The sequence below is a fragment of the Centruroides vittatus genome, unplaced genomic scaffold, assembly GCF_030686945.1.
Source record: "Centruroides vittatus isolate TY-2023 unplaced genomic scaffold, ASM3068694v2 scaffold_386, whole genome shotgun sequence".
In the NCBI taxonomy this organism is placed as follows: domain Eukaryota; kingdom Metazoa; phylum Arthropoda; class Arachnida; order Scorpiones; family Buthidae; genus Centruroides; species Centruroides vittatus.
This window is the reverse complement of record NW_027122706.1, coordinates 4,708,135-4,729,372: the sequence shown is the minus strand read 5'-3', so window position 1 is coordinate 4,729,372 and position 21,238 is coordinate 4,708,135. Positions and strand designations below refer to the sequence as shown.

At 29.8% G+C, this 21,238-nt stretch overlaps 1 protein-coding gene across 2 annotated transcripts; it reads left to right on the top strand.

The window, feature by feature from the left end:
• The first annotated feature begins 225 nt into the window (after positions 1-225).
• Positions 226-20,079, top strand: LOC136988903 (uncharacterized). 2 transcript variants are annotated; one of them, XM_067286917.1, is made up of 7 exons: positions 226-830; positions 7,663-7,759; positions 13,812-13,881; positions 13,977-14,070; positions 15,509-15,553; positions 15,626-15,664; positions 19,361-20,079. In XM_067286917.1, exons 1-7 carry the CDS (start codon positions 782-784, stop codon positions 19,537-19,539), a joined length of 573 nt encoding a protein of 190 aa, XP_067143018.1. In that variant the 5' UTR covers positions 226-781; the 3' UTR covers positions 19,540-20,079. The 2 variants fall into 2 exon arrangements, with proteins under 2 accessions (XP_067143018.1, XP_067143017.1); XM_067286916.1 differs by having other exon boundaries at positions 479-830; positions 15,509-15,664; positions 19,361-20,069.
• Positions 20,080-21,238: the final 1,159 nt, after the last annotated feature.

The following is a 21,238-nucleotide window of genomic DNA, read 5'->3' as shown; positions in this document are numbered from 1 at the left end:
CATAATTTTTTTTTAGTTTTGTGGGGGCCCTGGGCACAGGCCCCAAATGCCCTTATGTAAATCCGGCCCTGAATACAGTATACGTTTTATTACTTAATTTAGCAATTTCATTTATGTAAACTTTTTATTACAAAAAATAAAATTAAAACGATTAGTTTTTTAGTTAAATAATGTTTTCCTAAACCACACTTCACGAAAATTGGACAAAATAAGTTTCCATTGTTTCTTTACAAAGCTATCTGTTATAACGAAAATGTATTGTATAATCAATAATTAGACGCAAGTTTAAAATTCTAATCATTAAAACTGAATGGAAATGATACAGGCTTCGAAACAGTCATTTTTAACTCACGAATGCCATACTTTAATGTTCAATCTTTTCATCAATTTACCTGTATTATGCCGAACATGGATTATCATTCTTTCTGTATACTGAGATTTGAACAAATAAGAATAACGACGAACCGAAAGGAGTGCAAATTTCGAATTTTTGATATCATTTTGTTAAGTAATCGGTGAAATATTATTTTTTATTTTATCTTTTTAAAATATACTGCGACAAAATGTCGTAATGCTTATTTTATGATTGGTGGATTGTGTATCTCTAAACAGTTCACGTGAATGGATAATCTTTCTACTTATCTACTTTCAGTTAAGGACGTAAAATGTCAACCATGTTTAACTGATTTGAATTATTTTGTTTATATTCCGAGTATATTATTTGTAATGTACATCTTTCTTTTTATTATGGATTGCTGGCTCGGCAAAGCAAATTATTAGAATGAGTGAGAAGTCGATCGAAGCGAAAGTCGTAGTTCTGGGATTACAGGGTGAGTTTCTACCAGTGTTAATCGATTGTTAATGAATTAATTACTTTAAATGTTTAATATATGAATAAATCTGCAGTTAAAGTAATTGCAAACTTTTTATTTTATGCAAAAGTAAAGGACGTCATTAACTTTTTTTTATTTAATCTAATTAATGTTAAAGTAATGCATAAGCAGTTTATTATGAAATTATATAAATAAAAAATACAATTTTTTAAATGTATTTTTTCAATTCATATTCAGTAATTCAGATATAAAAAAAGCTAAATAAGTTATGTGAGAATTTATTATATTTTAGTTATTTTATTATTTATACTCAAAAAATTGGTGTAAATTCAGTTTAGATGTTTAAAAATTTCACTTTATTAAAGTGTAAACCAAGAATTAATATTATTAATGTTTCACATGATTTACTATTGAAGACATTGATATAAATATGTATAGGACAACATATATTTTGATAGATTGAGAAAATCTAATGAAATCCTGTATATTTTGAAGTAAAGTTTATTGAATTTGTATTAAATTAAGTCATTAAAATAACAAAAAAAGAAATGAAAGGATGAAAGAAATTCTTCAATTTCCTTTATTTTTTGTTCTGTTGAAGAAAACATTGGTTAATATAACTTGTATATGAATAAATTTTTCTGTGTATTGTAGTTGAAGACTGTATTAAGATATTTAAAAATTGTTTTTTCGTTTAAAAATTAAATTATAGAATTGAGAAATATTTCAAACATCGTTTCTTTTATTATTTATCAAAATATTTGTAACCTTTCAAATGTTTTTGCTTATTTTAAACATTTTTTTTTATGATAGTTGAAGTATATATAAAAAAAGTTTAAAATAAGCAAAAACATTTGAAAGGTTACAAATATTTTGTTCATTTCTTACATGTTGTTTTTATTTTGCTGGTTTAAAGATTAATAAGTTCAATATAAGAAACAGTGTTTTAACAAGTAATAAAGAAACTGTATTTTATTATTAATAAGAATATGTACATAAATAAAACAAATTTCCATATTTTATGTTTAGTTCTTTTGTTTATAATATGTTTATTTATTTTTTTAACAGAATTACAAATATTGGAGAATAGTTCAAAGAGTTTTTAGTTGTTGTTATAATTTATTTTTCATAAAATAAATAAGGTGATTGAATTTTGTATGTATGATTAATTAACCCGGTGATTGCAAAGCTCTAAAAGCAAATTAAAGAAAATAATTACTATAAAATGGTTTAATGTAGGTTATTCATACCAAAACAGGAGAAGGAAGCTGCAGCTGATAAATATAGGATCCCTCTTATTAAAATTTCATCAAGAAATATAGATTGGCATTATTAACAATTTGTTAGTACATAATTACTGATAATCATTCGGTGGCATAAAAAAAGAATATGTAATTTTCTATAAAAGATTTTATTTTCAAAAAATCTAATTATAAAAAATTAATATTTTTATTACAATATGAAATCGGATTTAATAGTTAGGTTGATATAGAAGGTTTCCTAAGATCAAACCAAGCATATTTTTCAGATGCACTTTATTTTGTTTAAGTTCTAGTCATTCACAAGTTTATCATAAAACTTATCATGTTTTAAGTTTCAGTTTTGCTTTATAATTAGCATCACTTTTGTGGCCTCAATATTTAATTTTGACTTCTCTTTTGACTTTAGGGAGTTCATGTGTGAAAATATTCTCTCTACAGTAGATGTTGTAGTTCCTGATAAACAAAAGAACTATTTTTATCAAATTATTAAAAAACATTCGGAATTCAAGATCCTTTCTGTGCATTTCATTAAATATTTTAACCCATCTATCAGATGCATTGTTTTCTTCATTCAATTTCTTCAAGTGTTTGATTGTTATTGTTCTTATTAGTGCCATTCATCAAGTCGTCAAATTTCATCTGTATCTGTTTGTGTAATATGTTTCTTAAATTCATTAAAATTACTTTGTAAGCTATATTTAATGCTATTTCTTCCCTGTAGAATTCAAATACCTATATCCTATATCAGTGCATAATAAACCTATATCAATGCATAATAAACATTTTCTAATAAATTATGACTTTGGAATACAATATAGAAATGTATTTAGTACACAACAAGAAGTTGGCAAGTTGGTTGATTTTCATAAAATGGAATAAAACTGAAAATTTTACTAAAATGGTAGGATGGCAGGAACAGAGCAAAGAAACAGAACTGTTCTATTCAAAACAATATTTATAGTTAGTATACCCAAGTTGTAATGTATTAAAAAACTTGAGTACCATGATGATACCTTGAGTATATGCCATGATAATGCAAATGAAGAAGTGCTTGTCATCATTCTGTTGTAAAAATAAATAATTCTAGAAAAATGATACAAAACATAAGATGATTAGTAATAGAATTTAATGTTCTAAATAATGCAAAGAGAAATTAAGCAATAACTGTAACTGGACTGATGATCTTATTGATCATGGAGGTGGGAAGAAGCTGGAACATATGCCACTTAATCACATTTTAATATGTAAATATATATATTTTTTAACTTTCCACCCGGTGGGCACTAAGAGGACCTCTTTTAGCAAGCCCATTATGGATTTGGCCAGACTCACAATGGGGTGGCTGGGTGCTGAGTGATGGGACCTGACATATCCAGACAAACCACCACCTGAAAAATTCCTGGGGGTTTTTTGACTCACCCGGATTAGGTCCTTAATTCTTTGGCTATCTGGCCATCTATATGTGAATATTGTGTAGATACTGTTTAATTCATTTTTCTTTTTCAATAACTGAATTATTCAAATATGAGAAGAAAAGTTTCATTTTTAAATGTTTTGTTAGTAGCTACTATTTGATTGGGGATTGAAGATGAATCTGAAAATGAGATCAAAATTGATGGAAATTTAGGTAATAGCAAAGAGGCTTTTGATACAGGTGAAACAGTACAAAGGGAGGAATAAACAATAAAATTGGATAGAATGAATGTATTACAAATAAAAGAAATGAAAGAGAGAGAGCAGGAAAATTTGCATTTTCTTAATCAGTTGGATAATGAAACTTATTATCAGTTTCTTGTAAAGAAATAGCAATTTCTTTGTGAATTGATTTCTAATTCTTCAGATGTACTAGACAATCAGAGTGTCATCATTAACAAATAAAGCTTCTGTCTGATACAGAAGAGTTATAAACTAGAATAATGAATGATAGTGATACAACCAGTGGCAGATTTCTGCAAGGCGCATGCCTTGTGCACCTGGGGCCTCAAAATACAGCTCTCAAAATAAAAAAAATTATTTTAATTAATTATTTTTTTTCATAATAAAAATAATTAATAATTCAGCAGTATTCCCTAAATTAAATTACCCTTAATTAATTACCAAACAATAGTGAAATCTATAATAATAATTTACAAATCAATTTTTATTATTCATAGATTCCTAGATTTTTGAAATACAAATCAGTAGTAAATTTAAAAATAAATTACTGTATTAGCCCGAATATAACGCAATATTTTTCGACCATTTATTTTCCGTTAAACTCGTGCTAAATTCAGGGTTTAAGTAATGGAATATAATATAAACAAGGACATTTTCCTACAGAGGTTGAAACGCGACTGAACGTCCGACCAATTCCTAGCTTGACCGACCACTTCAAAACAACCATGTGATCTAGTTAGTAGGCCTGCGCTTTTGTTTGCATAGCGCTACTATAGTAAGGCTATGTCTCCACTTGTTAACGTCTCACGCAACTGTTTTGTTTCATTTGTTTTTTGCTCTAGTGACTAGTGACAGTTACTTTACTTTTTTCTTTATTGCCCATAAAAAATGAGTGTGAGTAATAAAGGTAGTGTTGAGAAAAAAGGCTCATCAAAGAGTCAAATAAATAAAGGTACCAGGAGAATCTATGATATGAATTTTAAAATTATGGTTGCAAACAAGGCAGAAAGAACGAACAACTTGAGAGCTTCGAGGAAATACAGAGTTCCAGAAGTAAACATCCGCCTATGGAGGAAAGATTTAAGGAAATATAAGAATGCAAATTCTTCAAGAAAATCTTTTAGTGGACCTAAAAAAGGAAGGTTTAATGAAGTTGAGCAGCGAGTGTTAAAATTCGTAATAGAAAAGCAAAATGAAGGGTGCCCAATATCCCATGAAGTCATAAGATTTAAAGTGTTAGAAGAGGCTGCTAATTTAAACATTCCTAGAAAGGACTTTAAGGCAAGTATGGATTGGTGTAGAAGAATGATGAAAAGGAACGGTTTATCACTACAACAGTCCTACTTACGGCGGACAACTCTCGCGCAAAAACTTCCTGACAACTTTAATGAAAAATTGTTGGCTTATCAGCACCATGTTATATCATTATGCAAAAAGCACAACTACAGTCTTGGAAATATGGGAAATGCAGACCAAACACCAGTCTATTTTGACATGCCTTCCGACCTTACGGTAAATAAGAAAGGTGAAAAAACAGTCTTATTGAAGTCAGCTATGAAAAGTCCAGAATTACTGTTATGCTTGCTGTTACTGCTGACTGACTGCTACTGAAGGTTATGAAAAGTCCAGAATTACTGTTATGCTTGCTGTTACTGCTGACTGACAAAAGCTTCAACCTTACGTTATATTGAAACGTAGAACAATGCCCAAAGAAAAGCTGTGTCCAGGAATCGTTCTTTGGGTCCAAGAAAAAGGTTGGATGACAGAGGAGTTGGTATTAGACTGGTTGAATGTGATATGGGGGAAACGGCCAGGTTCTCTGAGAAACTCCCGCTCCATGCTAGTCCTTGATGCATTTCAAGGCCACCTTACGACAAGTGTTAAGGAAAAAATTGAGGTATTGAATTCCGATCTTGTAATAATACCAGGTGGTATGACTTCTCAGTTGCAAGTCTTGGATGTGGTGGTTAATAAACCATTTAAAGGGAATTTTCGAAAAGAATACAACAATTGGCTATTATTGGGCAATCATCCATTGACACCTTCAGGAAAAATAAAAAAACCCTCAGTCTCTCTTTTAGGAGAATGGATTGCGACTGCCTGGCAGAAGATTGAACCTGAATCGATAGTTAAAGGTTTCAAGAAATGCTGCATTTCCAATGATTTAAATGGGACGGAAGATGACATTTTGTGGGAGACTGAAAGCATGAATGAAAATACTGATGATACCGATGTGACATCAATGAGTTCTCATTCTGAAAACAGTTCAGATTCTGAATAAACATTTCCGTTTTTTGTTGTTACTTACGTAATATTAATTTTGTTTTACATTACTTAATTTTATTGACATGAATGTAACCTGTATTATTAGCTATAATTACCTAAATAAATGCTTATCTGATTGAATTTTACTTTCTTTGAATTCTTTTATGAGTATTATTTTTTTTCTAAATATCTTTATGAAAATTTCGGAGTTGCGTTAAATTCGGGGTCGCGTTATATTCGGGCTAATACGGTATTTTTTTATATCCATGGATTACTAAATTTTTTTGTTTTTAACCCTTACCTATTGAAACTTAATAATTCTTGTACCAATAAGTTTCAATTTTCATAATAAAATCTGAACATCAGTAAGCTTTTAAATACAGCCAGGCAGTTGTAATTTTATATTGGTTAATTTTCAATGTTATTTCCCTATGTCTCACTTTTTTTTGGACCACTGGTATAGTGCCTACCAGAGTAAAAACATGTGCATAGAATGCACATTATAGGGTGTAGAGGTAGTGAAAATATTTAAAGGGGGCCTCAAAATTGAATTGTGTCTGCAGCCTCTCAAGTGCTAAATCTGCCACTGGATAGAACCATCTACTACATATAACAGACACTAGAATTGGTCAATAGTTAATATAATTTTGGTACAATTACAAAATCCTGAACATTGAAATTTTTGCAAAAAAAGCAGAATCTACTACTGCATTAAGAGATACAATTAGTCAATTTGTTGTTTAATTTTATTTTTCTTGATGACAAATGTTCATTTCAGGGACCATATATATTTGATAAATGATATCTTAATTCAGTTATATAATTCTAAGCTTAGTTGATTATGTAACAGACTTACTGGTTGCATTACATAGTGTGAAAATCACCACATGGCCTATATTTTTATTAAAGTGGCAGTAAAAATAATACTGCAATAACAAGTGGTAATAAAAACTCTAGTCTGCTTATTTCAACATTCAGTGTGAAATTGAATCACAAAACATGTTTCAGAATGTAGAGCTTCCATGAGATGGGTGTCCTGTGTACCACACATTTAGCAATTTCATGACTTCATGCAGCAAGTTTGGGCAGAAAAGTAGGAAGTGATGTTGAAAATTGAAGGAAGTTTTCATCCGGTGCTGCCCATCATTTCCAGATTGGGGATTTTTTATTGACTGACAGAAAATTTGGGGAAGTTTTTGGGGTGACTTTTTTCTCTTTGAACTTCTTTCAGTAGTCTAAAACAAAAATTTAGACATGACAGAACATGTGAAATATTGTTTAAACATTGTGATCAAATGTGATATTTGGAATTATTCATTAAAAAATTATTCAAAAATGATTACTATTGCTAACAAGTAATGTAATTGTAAGGAAATTTTGTATTATTTTTAATGTCATTGTAAATGAAGTTTTGTATTATTCTTGATCTTTTTTTGTTTAGGGTTTTGTATTGTCATTGGAGGGAAGAAATCTTTTCTCTATAGGACAATTTCTAGTGTATTTAGAAATAAATGAATTAATTAAATAAACATATATTCTCCAAAAATAAAAGATAGCCTATATATAAACTTCTGAGAATAAATGAATTTAACATTTATGATGGTCTATATTTAAAATGATAATTAATAACTATAATTTATTAATAGGTGTAGGAAAAACTAGTATTATATTGAGATATGTTGGACAAGTTTTCAGTAGGCATGTTTCACCGACTATAGGAGCATCATTCTTTACCTGTCGAATGTAAGTAAAATTATTTATTTCTCTTTGTAGTGGAAATTACAGAAAAATTAATTTTATCTTGACTTTAAATAATTTTTTAAAATATTATAGATGTAGTTATTATTTACAGAATTTGCATGCCTATTTCTTTCAGTTTAATTCATTACTAATAAGTTTTATATTGTGGATACTGAAAATAGAAGTGTTTGTATGATTATATATATGGCAAATGATAAAAATATAGTATATATAGTTTTAATGAATTTTTTACATTAGCTCACAAAAGTATCCGGGCACCTATAGAATAGAAGAGTTTTTTAGTTATCACTCATTCCTTTCATGAAATAGGAAAAAAATAATGACAGCTGTAAAATCGACTTTTTTTACATTAGATAAAAGTACAGTAGAGCGTCGTTTATCCGAAAGCCGGTTAACCGAAATGTCAGTTATCCGAAAGCTATCCAGTCGGACTGTGTCATGCCGAATCGAACGTTTTTGAAACTAAATTAACTTCTAAAGTATAATTTTTTTGTTTTTATATATTTCAATATATTTATTTTATTTGTACAAAATAAAGAAATAATTTTTAATGATACAATAGTCTCGATTATTATTATAAAAATTATCGTTAGACTTAAAATCGACGAAAATTCAACACGAAGCGACATGCAACGGAGAAAAATTTCAACATGGGATAGGTTAATATATTTTTTTGTACATAATTGGTTATCCGAAAAAATCAGTTATCCGAACAACCCCAGTCCCCAATTGATTCGGATAAACGACGCTCTACTGTATTTACATGTACAGTACCAGTACAAAAACATTCATCAAAAAGAGAAATATAATTTTATTTAAAACTGAAAATTTTTACATCACAAAAGTATCCAGACAGAAGAAATAATGATAAAATATTTTATATGAATATTTGTTATTCATTTGCCCCAAGGATAAATTTTTTGATTAAACCAAATTTTGACCATACAAATAATTTTGGGTCAGTCCAAAAAATCCTTTTTTTTTTAATATTTCAGCTAGAGACATGGTTAACAACTTTAAAACCGATGATGTGATATTAAAAAATACATACAATATACAATTGACACCAACCTTTTCTTGGTGGATCCGACATCAACGACACAGCATTAAAAGTTGATTTAATCAAAAAAATTTATCCTTGGGACTTTGTTGTTCACGTAGATATGCTAATTATGATGTTCTCCTAGTTTTCCACCAGAGGTCTGCAGATGAGTATAAATACAACTGATTTGTACCTGAGTGATATTGTGAAAAATTTTTAATGCTGTGTTGTTGATGTCAGATCCTCCAAGAAAAGGTCGGCAAGAAAAGGACTGACCCAAAATTATTTGTATGGTCAAAATTTGATTTAAAATCAAAAAAAATATTTTATACTTTTAAAAACAAGTTGGGCCTCTTTTTGCCCTGAAAACAACTAGGCATTGATTCATCCAAATTTGTCTATTAAATTCAAAACTCTGATGATGATGATTTTAAGATCAGTTTGTTTATTATTGACTCTGTTCTGATTGTTTGTTCAATTAGATCTTATAAATGCTCAATTGGGTTGAGGTCAGGTGATTGTGGAGGCCAAGGAAGCATTTTTATACAGTGCAGATCAAGAAACTGATTAATTTTCAAAGTGTGCTGTAGATTGTTGTCATGTTGAAAAACAAACACTGACTTTAATTTTCTTACTGATTTCTGAACATTTTTATTTAAAATCTGTTTATACACATATTGATTCTATATTCCATCAACAAATTGCAGAGTTCCAGCACTATTTCCAGACATACAACTCCAAATAGCACAAAGCTTTCTTCACATTTCACCGTAGAGATTAGATTTTTCATGTTTAAAGATTCTCAAGCTTTTCTCCATACTTTCAGGCAATTATTTGAACCAAACACATTGAATTTGGATCATCTTACCTCAAAACTGATTTCCAAAATGTTACTGATTTTGGATAACACTATTTTGCAAAATTTAACTTTTACTGCTGGGTTTTTTCTGTTCACAAACTGTTTTTTAATAGCCATAAAATCTTTATATCTACTTGGTTTTAAAAGTTTTTCTGATAGTTTCTGCAGATATATGCACTCCACATTATGCAGAACCTTCAACAGCTTAGGAGCAATTATTAATGGATTTTTCTTTTCTTTTCTGACAATGACATGTTTCTTTCTCAAGGTAAATATTTCAGGATGTCTAGTTCAAGCCTTATTATCTACATTATTTGTCATAAGAAATTTTCATAATAGTATCTTGAATTGTGGATTTTGGAATGTTAAACTGTTCTGCAAGGTTTCATATAGATTTTCCCTTTTGTATTCCTTAATAATGAGTCCTTTAATAAGTGTAAAAAAATCTGAAGATTTCACATCTGTCATCATTTTTTTCCTATCTCATGTGAGAAATGAGTTATAACTAAAAAACTTTCATTTTATGTGTCCAGATACTTTTGTGAGCTAGTGTATGCCATATATGAGGGATATTCAACCAGTCAATTAATGCATACTTTTAAATATACTGATCATATGTACCATTTTTAATGAGATAGTATTTTATTTTGCTCCATCCCAGTTATTCCATTGTTTTCCTAAAATTTTCATTTTTGTCTCACTTTTTTGAAAATCAACAAATTTGCCCTTCTTGTTGTGTATTAAACACATTTTTATATTGTATTCCAAAGTCATAATTTGTTAGAAAATGTTTAATTATGCATTGATATGGGTGATAAAAATTTGAATGAATTCTACAGGGAAGAAATAATATAAAATATAGCTTACAGAATAGTTTTAATGAATTTAAGAAACATATTACACAAACAGAAACATGTGAAATTTGACAACTTGATCAATGGCACTAATAAGGACAATAACAAACGCTTGAAGAAATTGCATGAAGAAAACAATCAACAGATGGGTCAAATGCACAGAAAGAGTCATGAATTCCTGTGTTTTTAATAATTTGATAAAAATAGTCATTTGTTTATCAGGAACTATAACAAAATCTACTGAAGAGAGAATATTTTCACACATGAATTCCCTAAAGTCAAAATTAAATATTGAGGCCACAAAAGTGATGCTAATTATAAAGCAAAACTGCAACTTATGTGATAAGTTTCATTACTTTTTTTTTATTTGATTTTTGAAAATAAATCGTTTAGAGAAAATTACATATTCTTTTTTATGCCATCAAATGAATATCAGTAATTATTACTATCAGTAGTAATAAATTGTTAATAATTCCAATCAATAGTCCTATTTCTTAATGAATTTTAATAAGAGAAGTCCTGTATTCATCACTTGCAGCTCTCCTACCTCTTTTTCGTTGCAACGTACCTTGCATAAGTTAGTTATGATGTGGTTGTTTTCTGGAATGTCAAACCCAACTTACACCAATTCATAACGGACATCAACGATAACAAATTCGGCCTCGAGATCGAACTCGAGCAAGAAAATGATAAGCTTATACATTTTCTAGATTTATCTATACAGCTCGACAGCCAAGGAGCTTTCCGTACTAAGGTATACAGAAAGCCTACTTACAACCCGATCTTTATCCCATGGAACTCGCACGACCCGCCGGCGTACAAGCTCGCAGCATTCAGAGCGCTTGTTGCACGAGCACACACACACACTGTAGTAGTACCCAAGACAAAAACGAAGAGATGAACTACATCATTAAGCTAGCTAAGATGAACGGGATCAGTCCTAAAGCTTTCACTAGCAAGATTACGACACGCAATAAGGGGCGAAACCTCCGAAATACAGAGGAGTTTACTTTGATGGACTACAGGGCGGAACTGGGCAGCATCTATAGACGTATAGGAACCGCTACAAACAAAAGAATAATATATAAACGGAATCCCACTATATACCAGCTGTTAAGAGTGGATAAAGACGCCATGGACGCTAACTCCCTTCCGGGGGTTTACAGAATCTCTATTACAGACACACAGAGGCAGAATAAACTATTTTACATTGGAGCCACCAGAAGATCACCCAAGAAAAGGCTGGCGGAACATCAGAGAAATATAAGAAGCGAACAACCTTGCACAGCGTTGGCGACTTACGTCTTGGCAGATCCCCAAGAAGTCCAAGCTGAATGGGCCCAAGCAAAATTAATACAAACAGTTTGCAACATAAAGCACCTCCGTTATACAGATGCTTGGCATATCTGCAAAGCAAGCCAGAGAGGACAATCTATCAACTTCAGAGAAGCTAGTAAAGTATCGGCAACCTGGCGGCTCAGGCGATATGTAAACGTCAGAAAAGCGGATAAGCGGAAGCTTACTCAAGGACAGAACCCGTAGTTATTGTCTCTGCACAGCTCCTCTCCTTCCCTATATTCTTTGCGCCGTTCGGCTTGCACCGTACTTTATGTTTATATTTTATTTTTAATGTCTCCAAGGAGCATACTACTTTTCATTGTCTGTTATTTATTTATTTTTATTTTATTCTCATGTATCATGTTATTTAATACGCATCGATGTAGAAATGGCGCATGCAATTCTCTTTAGAATATTTTTAAAAACGTTCCAAACGATGGTTCGTTACTGCAGATTTTCGTTGTGTTTGATTTTGTTGGATATTTCCTGAAGAAGGTCATTAAATACGACCGAAAATGTTCGTTTGTACCGAATAAACACGGCTGCAAATTTATAAGGTGTTATGAGTGTGGTGTTTTAATAACGTATGCAGTCTACGATGAGTTAGTTGTTCAAAGGATTATAAAGCTTTTGGAATTGAATATCTCGCATCTCAATTGGATGGATAACAAAGGAAATTTTTGAAGAATATGTAAATGAATTTAACTAAAAATGAAAACCAAAAAACATTTTTGGTAATTTTAAATAATTACTCTGCTCATTATAATCTACAACTTTGGAAGAAACAAAAACTGTTTCAAAAGAATGTCAATTGCACAATCTTTGATAAAAGTATCATTTGTAATTTTAAACATCATTGTTGTAAGTTGTAGAACAAATACTGGTTGACATTGAAAATGGCACAAAGAGACATATCAACATTTGTGTTGCTATTGTGTTGCAGATCAGTCAAACCTCAAACTATTCAAAATTATTTTATAAAGTCTGGTATTATAGAAGGTGAAGAAATTCATGTTAATGATGATAATCAAACAGAAGCTGCTAATTCATTCCACATGCTAAGAAACATCTCCACTAATATTAATTGTTTATATGAAGAATTTCTTAATGCAGATGAAATATTATTCTGAAACATTAACTGATAAACAGCAGATTGAAAATTATAAAAATTCAAGGGAAACATTGATTCTGATTATGAACATCTTACAAGTGATAACAAAGAAACTGCTAGTAATGATGTTGCCACTAGTCTAACATTACCTGAAACTATAAAGTTATTAAACTTTTATGATTCTAATATGAAAATTTTATAAAATATATTAAAATTCTTGAAATGTGACAAAAATCAAACATAATCATGTATATCCAGTTTTTTCAACCTTGAACCTGGTGTGAGTTGCAAGAAAGATAAAGTACATCACAAACATTTTAAAGTTCTTCCTCAGGTGATACACAGAATATCTGATGGAACACAGATTAAATAGAACACGAAGATTTGAATATTAGATTGAATCTGTGTCTTGTGAAAATGTCCTGCGGGACATGTGCATTTGTGTAGGTAGCAGCTGTTGGCATTTAAAGATCGGTATCCATCAAGGCGTTTTATCCTTTTTGCAACTCACACCAGTAACAGGTTCAAGGTACGTGGTTGACTTCACTTCAGTGTTGTTTGGATATTGATGTTTTTCAAAAAAATTTCATTGATAATCTAAATTAAGTCTTACTGAAACAAACTATTTCTTTTGACATAAAATATTTGTTGTAATGAGGACTCATTGTATTAGTGAAAACAAGATATAATATAATAATAATAGTTTAAATAAAATATTTAATAGATAAATTTAGGATAAGCTATTTTTATAAATTATCATAAAAAATCTTATTTCAAATTGAATTGCAGTTCAAATAAACTTTTTTTATTGTATAAAAATTTATGTTCAGGTCAGTAAATGATTGTCATGTAACACTTCAGATATGGGATACTGCTGGACAAGAACGTTTCCGATCAATGGTAACAATTTTAAAATTCAAAATTTATTTACATTTGAAATTTGTTTTAAATTCAAATATCTAAAACAGAAGTAATGTTTACTTTTTTATTTAAAGGCTCCTTTATATTATAGAAATGCTAATGCTGCATTTTTGGTTTTTGATGTTACTAACTATGAAAGCTTTACAATTATGAAAACTTGGGTTGAAGGTAGTAGAATATTTTTTAATTATTTTTACATTATTACTTTTTACATAATTAAAATGTATAAATTAATTTTAATTCTATTTTTGATTAATTAAATATTTATAAACAATTTCTCTTATATTTGGAATTTTTATTTTAATCTTTTGAATAATAAGTGACCTTATTATTTGTATACACTGGGTGATCGGTTAACGAACAAATCGGATAACAAACATTTTTGCGAAAGATTTTTATGATTGGACAACGAACACATGTTCGGATAACAAACACTTTACTGAACAAACATTAAAAGAAGCAATGGAAATAGCAAATACTGATTGATTTTCCCTTGTCTTCAGGTAACAGTTTGAAACTTTTTGGAGTGCGAGAGATGTTGACATTGACGCTCAATCCGATATATACTGATCAGATAGTATTCCTCGAACTTTGAAATACTCCCTTGTAACTCCTTTTATTTTTCTGACAGAAACAATTCTTTTATAGTATTCGCGAGACTGTCAGGCAGGCACTCGTTAAGTTTTGCATTGGTTTTTATTTTCGAAAGGTGAGAATATAATAGCAAAGGTAGAAAGTGGGCAGAATATGTCTGATGTTGCTGGGCAGTATGGCTTGAAAAAATCTGCAATAGGGCGCAGTTCAATCTTATCTGAGAAAGATACAGTATAATCAAGAAGACTCAAGCATCTAAAAGAGTAACAAAAATCTCATCTGATAAATAAAGAACATTGTAGAGCTCATAATGAAACCTTAAACGGATCTGACAACAAAGAACACAAAGAAACTCGGTGAGATATGTTTTCTTCTGAAAAAGAGGATTAATGCCGATATCTGCTATTAAAGATTTTTTGAAGAAGTGGGGGATGTCAGATCATCGGTCTTAAAATTGCATACAAACCAGGTTGAGGTTAATAAGCTTGGGGATCTCTACAATTGCAATGCTGTTAATTATTTCTGAAAATCCTGAAGAAGAGAGAAAAGCAATCGACATTAGACAGATTCTTTAACCCCCACAAACAAACAAACATGACTAATAAAAATGCAAGACTGTGTATATATGTATTTTTATTATTACATATAAATAAACATAGTAAGAAAGTATATATTTTTTTTTATTTTTTGGGGTCTCCAGAATGAATTAATCAAATTCCCAAAAAAAACCTATGGTAAATCGATAATCAGTTAATGAACAATTCAGATAGCGAACAAAGTCTTGGAATGGATTATGTTCGTTAACCAATCACCCACTGTATTAATAAAATTACTCAAATATTACATAAAATATATAATTTATATTCAGATTAATATAATAGACATTTATAATTTAAAATTTTTTATATTATATGCTTTGTATCAAAATTTTATTTTCTGATTATTTTACTTTTTTAATATGTCATGCAATTCATAAATTTGTAGTATAAATAGTAATTTATTTTGTTCACAGAACTTCAAAGAAATGTTGAAGAGCCAGTAACTATGTGTATCTTAGGTAACAAAATCGATCTTGAGTTAAAGCGTACTGTTGATAAAAAAGAAGCTTCTCAATATGCTATTTCAATAGGTGCACTTTATTTTGAAACCTCAGCAATAACATTTGAAGGTAAGATATTATGTAAAGTAACAATATATTAAGAATTAAAACATTATATATCATTTGTAATATTTAATAATTAAAAAAGTATTTAGTAATGATATTGAAATTAACATCAAGTTGGCATGTCTCTAGAGAATGCAACTATTAATCATTTATAGATTAATGAAATAATTAAAATACACTTATTAAGAAAAAAGCTATGCACAAAGGAGTCATTGAAGCTTTATTAGTGCAAACTTGATGAAGATGATGATAAATGATTACAATATCATAGCAAATGAACAGTTTTTAGTTGGAGCAGCAGTACAGTTTAAAGAAATCTTTTATATCTTGTAACAACATTTTTTTACCTGGACCCATGGCAATATGGTTGGGTATGATGACATATCCTGTATACATTTATCTATAGAAGTTTCAGCCCCTGCTTTAGATTCTCATGCTTGAAAATGGCTGAAGCTGCTTTCATATCTGGTCCCATGGATAACAAACTTGAAGACCAGGCAGGCCAAGAAAGTCTGAAAACATATCAAGGACATTTCTGAGAAACCCTAACAGTGTATGGTTGAGCATTATCTTAATTAAATATATTCACACCTTTAAACATGTCCAGCATAACGTTAATTTCCATAAAAACGTTTTTGATCCCTTTCAGAGATCTTCATCATTTAAAGATTACCAAGAAATGAACAAAAAATTCGAATTTAAAAAGAACGAGTATTTCAAAAATTGGTCGTGCATCTAACGGTGAAAATGTACATGCATTTCTAATGATGTCACCACTAACGTGAAATTTAAACATCCAAAATAATTCTAGTCTCCGTATATAAATTACCCAACGGTAAAAACAATATTAGACAGGAATGAAGTGAAGCGGCTTCTGCGGAGATGTAAAATTACGTCATATCCGTTTTATAGAAAGACTTCCAGGCAGTTGATAAACTGTCAGAGTCTCTATGATTGATGCAGTGTTTGCTGAGATGCGCCTTGTGTATCTCCATTTTTTCTGTGTTTCACCGCTTGTGCTGATCTGGTAGGTTTAATAATCTCCGCCTTGTCCCAATAAACCGTGACATCCTGCTCCTTGGCGAATGCAGCAAATACCGTACTATCAATGTTTTTATTGACCACGTATTTATGTTCCTTGATCCTTTTTTCAAATTCCTCATGGTAGCGCCTACGTAAACTAGGTCGGAGTTGAATCTATTATCTCTCAACAGTATCGAGTAAACTCCTGTGAGGGTATCGTATCTATATCTTTCCTTATCATTTCTCAAAAGCCTATAGACCGTGGGATTACGTCTATAAACTGTACGGATATTCCTTTTTCTGGCCACTTTCTTAGTAATTTGGTTTAAAAACGGTATGTAACTAAGGACAATCCTTTTTTTCTGCTCGTTCTCCTTTATACGTCGGTTGTGTGGCTGGAAGGTCTTAATAAGGGTATCCACCGTTTGTCTTCTGTAACTATGTTGGAGCGCTATTTCGTGTATGTAATCTAACTCTCTGTACGTATCATATATGCTGGTACAGTTCCAAAATAATAGATTATTCGGACTAATAAGGACAGAATCTTACAAGGATAAAGAGCTATTGGAAGAAGGAGTGATCTATAGACTCCAGTGTACTTGTGGAATACCGAATTATTACGTTGGAAAAACGAAGAGGAAACTGAAACTGAAGATGTCGGAACATCTGGCTTCAGTGCGGCTTAAAGTTAATACATCTCCAGTGTTTTTTACATTGTCACGCGAATAATTGCCACGTTGATATTAATAATATAAAGATCTTAAATAAGGAAAAAAATGTAGTAAAAAGAAAATTCAAAGAACATTTCACAATTGTTATGCAAAATAATGTTATAAATTTAAATAATGGTGTGATACCCGCAGAATGCTGGGAAGAGCTGATTATACATAATGGTGCTGGTGTTAATGATGTGTCTACTGCTGCAGGATAACCTGTGTTACATTCTTTTTGTAAGAAACCCTACTGAGGAGGCCAATAAAGGCAAAATGCATTTAGGGTTAAGTATGGTGTAAAATAATAATAAACTGTTTTTATCTCAACATTAACCTGTTTGTTCTTTTGCTTTTTTTATACCAGTCCATGATCCGTTTTAAGTAAATGGATTAGTGACTTGGAAGCTAAACTCCAGAAGTCAGAAAGGATAGGAGAATTATTTTTCCGTGTGTTAGTTAATAGTACAATTGGGTAAAGTTAAATTTAATGCCAAAAAACAGTACATTTTCTTCATTATAGCATATACAGTAGAGCATCGATTATTCGAATATTGATCAACCGAAACATCGGTTAACCAAAAGTGTTCCAGTCAGCAAATTTAAATTTCCACTAGTGCTGTGGCACTGCAGCACTCTCCTCCTCCTTGGCAACTTAAACTGTAGGCCTACTTTAATGTACTACTTTATGTAAGGTATGTGTTTGTAAGATGGGAGATAGAAAATATATACAGTACAGTTTTGTGTTTAATATATTTTTTTGTAAATGATCAGTTATCTGGACAACCCCAGTCCCAAATTATTTTGGATAATTGATGCTCTACTATATTTCAAATTAAATAAATTAAAAATATGACTAGAAATTGCAGTCAGTATTGTGATGATGTCACAATAAATAATTGCTCATTTTTGTAGAGGAACTGGATATGTGAAAGCTCTCTGTAAGACAGGTGCTGCAATTACTGTCTGTTGAGAACAAATACATTCAATATCAGTTTTTCAGGCTGGTTTGGACAAGTTTATCAAAAATCCAGTGGAATTTTTGTGTTACGTTATAACAATGGGTTCACCATTACATGTCTGTGACCAAGGAGCAGTCAAAACAGTGTAACCATTAGTGTGTTCTCTCTCCAAAGAAAGCAATAGTCATTCCATCATCCTGGAATATCAAGGCATCTATTTTTTGGGATGCAAAAGGAATAATACTCATTGGCTATCTTCCAAAGAATAAAATAATTTTCAAAAAATACTCTGCTGACCTTCTGAACTATTTGCTGATCATAATTCATGAAAAAATGTCTGTTACATTTTAACAATGCCACTTCCAGTACCAGTGGTGTTGCAACTCAAAAATTGGAAGAGTTAAAGTTTGAAGAATTTGGCTACCCATCTTATTCAATAGATTTAACACCCTCCAACATTCATCTCTTTCCTAGCTAAAAAATGTTTTTGGCTGGAAAGAGATTCTGTCAGATGAAGAGATTAAGGCTTCAGTAAATGCATATTTTGAGGGCCTAGACAAAAGCCACTTCAAGAAGATTATTGAGAAGTTCTAGCATCGTTGACCAAATCTATTAAATTAAGAAATAGGATTATGTGGAGAAATAAAAATTTGATTTCATTTAAAAAAGATTTTTTTTCTTTTCACTCTTGATTTTTCAACCCATCCTTGTAACGATAGACTAATAAATTTACAAATGCAACATAGTATTAGAATTTTTGAAGTGTTTTAGAAGTTCAAATTATATCTGGTATTCTTCATGTAACAATTTAAAAATCTCATATTGTCTTTTAAGATGACTTGTTATGAAAAGTTTTTGTAAGTTATTAATTGTATAGGATAATTCTAAAGTTCTTTATATTATTTTTCATAATATTACAAACTCTATGCCATAAGAAATAAATTATAAGATAAGTAGAATAATCATAATTTATTATTAACTAATTTATTAAATTTTATTTTAAGGTATTGAAGATGCTTTTATACACATTGCTGAAGAATTGGTTAATAATTATGAAAAATGTGATTTCGTTGAAAATTCAAGTTTCAGTTCCAATTTGAGCCACAGATCTATTGGATTACATATTAATTCTGTTTGTAAAAAGGATAATGAAAAAGATGAAGAACATTTGTTCTGCTGTTGATCCTTTATATTTTTGAAAATTGTCTATCTAGTCTGTGATAGTTTTATTAAATTCAATATGTAATATATTAATGCTATTTAGTAAATTTGCTTTTATAAATAATCTAGATTTTCCAGGTGGAAAGTCTTGCTTTTTCCTGCCATTATCCAGACATCTGGTGTCTTGGTTTGATGTGCCAAATAACTATTTGAATTGTATTTTTATAAATGAATGTTTATATAAAATAACCAAAATTGGATAAGACAAATCAATTGAATCAGAATCATATAACTCAAGAAATGTAATTTATTTCAAATGTTTTCAACCATATTTGAAGGTTTAAACAGATGGTGTAAATAGAGTAGGATATATGTTCTGTTCTCAGCATCCATTTAAACTTTTAAGTATGGTTGAAAACATTTAAAATAAATTACATTGCTTGAGTTGTATGGTTTTGATTTAAATGAGTTTATTATAACTTTTATAAAATTTTATTATTTTTTTCCCCCATAATTTTAATTATAATTTTGTAATTTATATCATTTGTGTTTACTACTCTGTGCCATAAAAAATAATCACTTTTCAATTTTTCATAATGCACTCTGTTATAATAATATTTAGATATAGCTATGTTAAAAATACAGTAGAGTGTCGTTATCCGAATGCCGATCAACTGAAATGTCAGTTAACCGAAAGCTTCTCATTTGGACTGTGTCATGCTGAATCGAACATTTTTGATACTAGATTAACTTCTAAAGTATAATTTTTTTGTTTTTTATATTTTTCAATATATTTATTTTGTTTGTACAAAATAAAGAAATAATTTTTAATGATACAATAGCTTCAATTATTATTATAAAAATTTTCATTAGGCTTAAAATTGACGAAAATTCAACACGAAGCAACATGCAACGGAGAATAATTTCAACAAGGGATATACTAATATACTATATTAATGTATTTTTTTGTACATAATCAGTTATCCGAAAAATCAATTTTCCGAACAACCTCAGTCTCCAATTGATTCGGATAACGACTCTACTGTAGATGCAGTCTTTTTCAGTCTAAATTACTTGGCCTTAGATGATATGCATTATTCAAAAATAAAAATTTCTTAAAAATTCAATTATTATTAATTAATTAAATTTATTAATAATAAATATAAGAAATGTATAGTGGGAAAATGATCTATAAAATTTAAGTATAATATTTCTAGTAATTTTTAAATTGTTGATAAATTGATTATAATAACTATAATATTGATAATTGAAATATAATTTTAAATTATCCTAGTCCAAAATTTAATAATGCTTTTAATTGTTTTAATATTTTCATTGTTTTATTAATTATCAGCCTTAAAAAGAAATATGCCCATCTATATATTAATACAAAGAAATGGGATTTATTTAACAACATTTGGCATCTAAGTTGAATTACAAACATAATCTTTGGATTAAATAGAAATTCTCTCTTTTGGAGTAATAATTATATTATCTTTGATGCCTCCTTTAACTTAAATTGAATGAAATATGCTTAAAAATATTCTTTGTTTAGGATAACTCCAAAGCCAGAAAACTATAATTTTGAGATTCTGTGATTTGCAAATTAAATCATAAAAATATGTAATTATGACATAGTTGTTGAAAGTATTTCTTTAAAAAATGTTTTGGAGATTTTTAACAAACTGATTAACATGCTGACTGAAAAATATTGTGTGTTT

Coding starts and splice junctions, on each gene's coding strand:
- LOC136988903 (XM_067286916.1), top strand. CDS start 782: ATGAGTGAGAAGTCGATCGAAGCGAAAGTCGTAGTTCTGGGATTACAG. Junction 831..7,662: donor CGTAGTTCTGGGATTACAGG/GTGAGTTTCTAC, acceptor ATTTATTAATAG/GTGTAGGAAAAACTAGTATT. Junction 7,760..13,811: donor TCATTCTTTACCTGTCGAAT/GTAAGTAAAATT, acceptor ATTTATGTTCAG/GTCAGTAAATGATTGTCATG.